This window comes from Perca fluviatilis, chromosome 7, assembly GCF_010015445.1.
Source record: "Perca fluviatilis chromosome 7, GENO_Pfluv_1.0, whole genome shotgun sequence".
In the NCBI taxonomy this organism is placed as follows: domain Eukaryota; kingdom Metazoa; phylum Chordata; class Actinopteri; order Perciformes; family Percidae; genus Perca; species Perca fluviatilis.
In genome coordinates, this window is record NC_053118.1 from 36,660,752 (window position 1) to 36,670,029 (window position 9,278).

General features: G+C 43.2%; 1 protein-coding gene across 1 annotated transcript in view; it reads left to right on the forward strand.

Moving 5' to 3' along the window:
* The window catches only part of LOC120562456 (C-myc promoter-binding protein-like), a gene marked incomplete at its 3' end in the record, with an annotated part of 41,129 nt that extends 31,851 nt beyond the window's left edge, over window positions 1-9,278 (forward strand). The window contains 2 exon segments of the mRNA XM_039806169.1: window positions 3,026-3,140; window positions 9,072-9,278. Coding sequence (XP_039662103.1) covers window positions 3,026-3,140; window positions 9,072-9,278 — 322 coding nt within the window.

Genomic DNA, 9,278 nt, shown 5'->3' on the forward strand with positions numbered 1-9,278 from the left:
CGTTCTCTTCGGGAAACCGCAACCTTTGTCACTGCCCGATGTGAGTCGCGCATGCTCAGATTTAAACGGTTTACGGCATAACGTGTCATACCCGATGTTAGCCAAGTCAGACCGGCTCTGGTCGAGTTCAGATGTGAGTTGCGCGTGCTCAGATTTAAATGGTTTACATCACTTAGTTATTTAGCTGACTGTTTACTGCATAACGGTGTCTTACTGAAATTTGTGAAATCCATAAAATAATAAACGTTTCTCTTTACATACAATAACAGAAGATGGTAATGGATCCTCTATGTGGAGATAGAGCTGGCAATGGGAGGCTAACTACTACACAACAAGTCGCCGTGCTTTATGTGTTTAAAGGAGTTTGCACACCGCTCCAACAAATACAAACGAACTCCAACATTGTAAAGTTGTCAGTTGTTGTCAGTTGGTCTTTATAATTTCCATAAACCAACTGCCAGTCCACACTGCCCAGACAGTAACAGACAAGACTGACTTTTGTCACCTAGTCCTACCTTTCCTTATTTGAGTTTTAGTGTAATATAACATGGATGAAGTGGAGACCTTGTTGAATGTGGCCAAAGTAGTTCTGGTCTACCTGGCCGGTAAAGCTGCTAGCCGTGTACAGGAGAGACGGCAATCAAGACGAGCCAGGAGGAGACTGTGGTGGAAACCTTGGATATCGCGACATGCAAAACAGGGAGTCTATCCTAACTTGTGTCAAGAACTTCTCTCAGAAGATACTCCAGCTTTTGCGAATTTTGACCATTTTGCTCCTCAAGCTTTTGAGGAATTACTCACTATGGTTACTCCACTAATTGCCAGAAAAAACACCCATTTAGAGACAGCATTTCGAGCCGTTGTGGGGAAATGGGCAACATTGGTTCGACGTTCTCCAACTCCACCAGACTGGACATGTCAGACTCTACCAACTCCACCAGACCAGACTGGACATGTCAGACTCTACCAACTCCACCAGACCAGACTGGACATGTCAGACTCTACCAACTCCACCAGACCAGACTGGACATGTCAAACTCTACCAACTCCACCAGACCAGACTGGACATGTCAAACTCTACCAACTCCACCAGACCAGACTGGACATGTCAGACTCTACCAACTCCACCAGACCAGACTGGACATGTCAAACTGTACCAACTCCACCAGACCAGACTGGACATGTCAGACTCTACCGACTCCACCAGACCAGACTGGACATGTCAGACTCTACCAACTCCACCAGACCAGACTGGACATGTCAGACTCTACCAACTCCACCAGACCAGACTGGACATGTCCAACTCTATCAACTCCACCAGACCAGACTGGACATGTCCAACTCTACCAACTCCACCAGACCAGACTGGACATGTCAGACTCTACCAACTCCACCAGACCAGACTGGACATGTCAGACTCTACCAACTCCACCAGACCAGACTGGACATGTCAGACTCTACCAACTCCACCAGACCAGACTGGACATGTCAAACTCTACCAACTCCACCAGACCAGACTGGACATGTCAGACTCTACCAACTCCACCAGACCAGACTGGACATGTCAGACTCTACCAACTCCACCAGACCAGACTGGACATGTCCGACTCTACCAACTCCACCAGACCAGACTGGACATGTCCAACTCTACCAACTCCACCAGACCAGACTGGACATGTCCAACTCTACCAACTCCACCAGACCAGACTGGACATGTCAGACTCTACCAACTCCACCAGACCAGACTGGACATGTCAAACTCTACCAACTCCACCAGACCAGACTGGACATGTCAGACTCTACCAACTCCACCAGACCAGACTGGACATGTCAGACTCTACCAACTCCACCAGACCAGACTGGACATGTCAAACTCTACCAACTCCACCAACTCCACCAGACCAGACTGGACATGTCAAACTCTACCAACTCCACCAGACCAGACTGGACATGTCAGACTCTACCAACTCCACCAACTCCACCAGACCAGACTGGACATGTCAGACTCTACCAACTCCACCAGACCAGACTGGACATGTCAAACTCTACCAACTCCACCAGACCATGTCTCCACCAGACCAGACTGGACATGTCAGACTCTACCAACTCCACCAGACTGGACATGTCAAACTGTACCAACTCCACCAGACTGGACATGTCAAACTGTACCAACTCCACCAGACCAGACTGGACATGTCAAACTGTACCAACTCCACCAGACCAGACTGGACATGTCAGACTCTACCAACTCCACCAGACCAGACTGGATATGTCCGACTCTACCAACTCCACCAGACCAGACTGGACATGTCCGACTCTACCAACTCCACCAGACCAGACTGGACATGTCAAACTCTACCAACTCCACCAGACCAGACTGGACATGTCAGACTCTACCAACTCCACCAGACCAGACTGGACATGTCAAACTCTACCAACTCCACCAGACCAGACTGGACATGTCAGACTCTACCAACTCCACCAGACCAGACTGGACATGTCAAACGTACCGAACTCCACCAGACCAGACTGGACATGTCAGACTCTACCAACTCCACCAACTCCACCAGACCAGACTGGACATGTCAGACTCTACCAACTCCACCAGACCAGACTGGACATGTCAAACTCTTACCAACTCCACCAGACCATGTCTCCACCAGACCAGACTGGACATGTCAGACTCTACCAACTCCACCAGACCAGACTGGACATGTCAGACTCTACCAACTCCACCAGACTGGACATGTCAAACTGTACCAACTCCACCAGACCAGACTGGACATGTCAAACTGTACCAACTCCACCAGACCAGACTGGACATGTCCAACTCTACCAACTCCACCAGACCAGACTGGACATGTCAGACTCTACCAACTCCACCAGACCAGACTGGACATGTCCAACTCTACCAACTCCACCAGACCAGACCGGACATCTCCAACTCCACCAGGAGCATTTGTTGGAGCAGTGTGCAAGCTCCTTAACTTGATGTGTGTTCTGATTTTTCCTCCCATGTGTCCAGTTATGAAACCTTCCCCACCCTGAGGCCGGAGCTCTTTGACCGGCCGCAGGACCAGCTCCGGGTCCCGGCAAAGGGCAGCGCCCCCAGCAGCCCCGCGCCACGCCGCACCAAACAGGTACAACAACACGCAGCTTTTAAAAATATGTATATATGTATAACCTGCATGTAAACGGCAATCAAAGGGGAATAATCTCTTTCATTAGCCATGTACACAGCTTATTTGGAATATTGTCTTTTTCAAAAAAAATAGGGCAAAAAGCTAAATGCATGTTAACATACTCATTCTGACCATAGACCAGGCTGCTTTTTCTGTAAAGCTGGCTAAAATAACTAATTTACCCAGGTTTTACTAGCATTCCCAACAGGGTCAGCATTTAAGTTGTCAATTTTCATCTATTTTTTTCTAATAATAGCTACGCCTTTTACAAAGCAACTATTTAAAAGTCCGTTTATCAGCAGGTAATATACACATACAGGAAGACCACAGTGCAGCCGGATGCTTTACCAAAATAAAACACATTTCAAAATAAAACACCTAAGTTCATGGTGATTTTGGCTGCGAGACACGCGATCAGGCACGCGCACACACACACACACACACACACACATACACACACACACACACACAGCCACATATAGGCTACAATTACCACAGTTTTACACACTTGTGGTGGAATTTTTCTTGCAGCAGCAGAGTTTAGTAAATATCAATGATAAAAATGAAAACTCATAAAGACTGTTTGTTTGAGAATTAAACCAAAGTCTGGTCTTTGAGCTTTTATTATATTTTGCAAAATATGAGAATACAGATTCAAAGGTACATGCAGTACAACTGAATGAGCATTACTAATCTAAAATCTAAACATCACAACATCATATAGTCAAAACCTCTCTCAAGCCACCCCTCTAACTTTATCTTTTAGCCTGGCCATAGTTGAAAAGAGGACATCACCAAAAGTCAAACCACCCTCACCTTCCCTTCTGCTATCTGTTCCCAACATTAGCCTAAACAATAGTTTATCTCAGGAGGCAGTAGGAGACATGGCTTGTGGCCTTCTCGACTTTGTCTGCTAAGAAGTTAAACAAAATGAGAAGCTAGAGTTTCTTAAAAAGAAAACCACTAGGCTGAGAGTTCATGGCTGCAGCTGTCCCTCTCTGGTCTTTAAGAGTCTAAGAGGAAGGAACAGCATTTTGTGGAGGTTTAAAACAATCTTTAAGCAAAATGGTTAAAATCATTAATCAATAATGGTTAAAATAAAATTTGCCACCACACACATACGCGTCCGGTATGAATGGCCAGGCATGCATCTACGCTATCTGTCACTTGCGCCTGGGGTGGTTTCCAGCTGTTAGGCTCTTTCATTACAGATCGAACACACACACACACATCACAGCGATTTTTCTAAGGTGGGTCGAAATCATCGACATATAATTAAGCGAGAGGACGGCTGGAGCGCTCGCTCTCTGTTTCGAATATCGCCGCAGATAGGATTACATTGTTAGTAGTTGAAAGCCCCCCCTGGGATAAACAGTAGTAATAGTAATTGTGTTGTTGTGTTTTGTACGTTTGTATGGATGTATGATGTTGAAACAAGCCTCATTTTGCCCCTCGTGGCGCCGGGTGCTACGATTTGTGACCCAGATTTCCCTGAATGAAGAACAGAGGAGGAGCATTGTTAACAGTCTTACTGTGTATCATTTTATTTTAATGAATCACTATCAATAATTCACTGCTCATCCAATATTCAGAACCCACAGACTGTGTGTGAGTGTGAGAGGGTTTGGGGTCTAAACACATCAACTCCACAAGTTATTTTTAGATCACTGGAATGGAAGATAAAAGCATGATTTATGGTTGTGTGGAGGCACGCAGAGCTTTCTCCGTAGCCGATGTAAGTGGCCTGAAGACTGTCTCTGTGTACCTATAGACTAATAAAGGATCTATAGACTGATACAAGACCTATAGACTGATACAGGACCTATAGACTAATAAAGGATCTATAGACTGATACAAGACCTATAGACTGATACAGGACCTATAGACTGATACAGGACCTATAGACTAATACAGGACCTATAGACTGATACAAGACCTATAGACTAATAAAGGACCTATAGACTGATACAGGACCCATAGACTGATACAAGACCTATAGACTAATAAAGGATCTATAGACTGATACAAGACCTATAGACTGATACAGGACCTATAGACTGATACAAGACCTATAGACTAATACAGGACCTATAGACTGATACAAGACCTATAGACTAATAAAGGACCTATAGACTGATACAAGACCTATAGACTGATACTAGACTGATACAAGACCTATAGACTGATACAAGACCTATAGACTGATACAAGACCTGTAGACTGATACAGGACCTGTAGACTGATACAAGACCTATAGACTGATACAGGACCTATAGACTGATACAGGACCTATAGACTAATACAGGACCTATAGACTAATACAGGACCTATAGACTGATACAGGACCTATAGACTAATACAGGACCTATAGACTAATACAGGACCTATAGACTAATACATGACCTATAGACTGATACAGGACCTATAGACTGATACAAGACCTATAGACTAATAAAGGACCTATAGACTGATACAAGACCTATAGACTGATACTAGACTGATACAAGACCTATAGACTGATACAAGACCTGTAGACTGATACAGGACATGTAGACTGATACAGGACCTGTAGACTGATACAAGACCTATAGACTGATACAGGACCTATAGACTGATACAGGACCTATAGACTAATACAGGACCTATAGACTAATACAGGACCTATAGACTGATACAAGACCTATAGACTGATACAGGACCTATAGACTGATACAGGACCTATAGACTAATACAGGACCTATAGACTAATACAGGACCTATAGACTAATACAGGACCTATAGACTGATACAGGACCTATAGACTAATACAGGACCTATAGACTAATACAGGACCTATAGACTAATACAGGACCTATAGACTAATACATGACCTATAGACTGATACAGGACCTATAGACTGATACAGGACCCATAGACTAATACAGGACCTATAGACTAATAAAGGACCTATAGACTAATACAGGACCTATAGACTAATACAAGACCTATAGACTAATACAGGACCTATAGACTAATACAGGACCTATAGACTAATACATGACCTATAGACTGATACAGGACCTATAGACTGATACAGGACCCATAGACTAATACAGGACCTATAGACTAATAAAGGACCTATAGACTAATACAGGACCTATAGACTAATACAAGACCTATAGACTAATACAGGACCTATAGACTGATACAAGACCTATAGACTAATACAGGACCTATGCAGGACCTATAGACTGATACAGGACCTATAGACTAATACAGGACCTTTAGACTAATACAGGACCTATAGACTGATACAGGACCTATAGACTAATACAGGACCTATAGACTGATACAGGACCTATAGACTGATACAGGACCTATAGACTGATACAGGACCTATAGACTAATACAGGACCTATAGACTAATACAAGACCTATAGACTAATACAGGACCTATAGACTAATACAAGACCTATAGACTGATACAAGACCTATAGACTAATACAAGACCTATAGACTAATACAAGACCTATAGACTGATACAAGACCTCTAGACTAATGCAGGACATATAGACTGATACAGGACCTATAGACTGATACAAGACCTCTAGACTAATACAAGACCTCTAGACTAATAAAGGACCTATAGACTAATACAGGACCTATAGACTAATACAGGACCTATAGACTGATACAGGACCTATAGACTAATACAGGACCTATAGACTAATACAGGACCTATAGACTGATACAAGACTTATAGACTAATACAGGACCTATAGACTAATACAAGACCTATAGACTAATACAGGACCTATAGACTGATACAAGACCTATAGACTGATACAGGACCTATAGACTAATACAAGACCTCTAGACTAATACAGGACCTATAGACTGATACAAGACCTATAGACTGATACAGGACCTATAGACTAATACAAGACCTCTAGACTAATACAGGACCTATAGACTGATACAAAACCTATAGACTAATACAAGACCTCTAGACTAATACAAGACCTCTAGACTAATACAAGACCTATAGACTAATAAAGGACCTATAGACTTATACAGGACCTATAGACTGATACAGGACCTATAGACTGATACAAGACCTCTAGACTAATACAAGACCTATAGACTAATAAAGGACCTATAGACCGATACAGGACCTATAGATCGATACAGGACCTATAGACTGATACAAGACCTATAGACTAATACAAGACCTATAGACTAATAAAGGACCTATAGACCGATACAGGACCTATAGACTTATACAGGACTTATAGACTGATACAGGACCTATAGACTGATACAGGACCTCTAGACTAATACAAGACGTACAGACTAATACAGGACCTATAGACTGATACAGGACCTATAGACTGATACAGGACCTATAGACTGATACAAGACCTATAGACTGATACAAGACCTATAGACTAATACAAGACCTATAGACTAATACAGGACCTATAGACTGATACAGGACCTATAGACTGATACAGGACCTATAGACTGATACAAGACCTATAGACTAATACAGGACCTATAGACTAATACAGGACCTATAGACTGATACAAGACCTATAGTCTGATACAGAACCTATAGACTAATACAAGACCTCTAGACTAATACAAGACCTATAGACTGATACGGGACCTGTAGACTGATACAAGACCTATAGACTAATACAAGACCTATAGACTAATACAAGACCTCTAGACTAATACAAGACCTATAGACTAATAAAGGACCTATAGACCGATACAGGACCTATAGACTGATACAGGACCTATAGACTGATACAAGACCTATAGACTAATACAAGACCTATAGACTAATACAAGACCTATAGACTAATACAAGACCTATAGACTGATACAATACCTATAGACTAATACAAGACCTATAGACTAATACAAGACCTATAGACTAATAAAGGACCTATAGACTGATACAGGACCTATAGACTTATACAAGACCTATAGACTAATACAGGACCTATAGACTAATACAAGACCTATAGACTAATACAGGACCTATAGACTAATACAGGACCTATAGACTGATACAAGACCTATAGACTGATACAGGACCTATAGACTAATACAAGACCTCTAGACTAATACAGGACCTCTAGACTAATACAAGACCTCTAGACTAATACAAGACCTCTAGACTGATACAAGACCTATAGACCGATACAGGACCTATAGACCGATACAGGACCTATAGACCGATACAAGACCTATAGACTAATACAGGACCTATAGACTAATACAAGACCTATAGACTAATACAAGACCTATAGACTAATACAAGACGTATAGACTGATACAGGACCTATAGACTGATACAGGACCTATAGACTAATACAGGACCTATAGACTAATACAAGACCTATAGACTGATACAGGACCTATAGACTGATACAGGACCTATAGACTGATACAGGACCTATAGACTGATACAGGACCTATAGACTGATACAGGACCTCTAGACTAATACAGGACCTATAGACTGATACAGGACCTCTAGACTAATACAAGACCTATAGACTGATACGGGACCTATAGACTGATACAGGACCTATAGACTGATACAGGACCAGGCTTAAATGAACTGACAACAGAAGTTATACCACTTACAGTTCTCAAGGACGTACACGCACCATCTCAACTGGCTAGTTATCCTTGTGTGTCCGCGCTATTCTCCGACATGCACTCTAACAACGCCGCCCTATTTCTACCGTTTGGGGGGGGCCAGAAATGTTGCCATGGGGGCGGGGCCTCCACGGTCAAATCATCATAGAGGAAACACTGCATTATATTTAAGTGATCGCCCAGCACCTAAATTCCCACCTTCAGTATCTGACTGTAGCTTGTTTTTTGCCTCCCAGGAGATCAAGTTGGCCCAGAAGCGAGCTCAGAAGTACTCAGCGGTGCCGGACATGTGGTCCAAGTGCCTGCTGGGTCACTGCTACGGCCTCTGGTTCATCTACCTGCCCACCTTCGTGCGGGCCGAGAGCGCCAAGGTGCGCGCGCTGCACACGGCCTACGACGTCCTCAAACACATGGAGAACCGCAAGGTGGTGCTGCCGGACGAG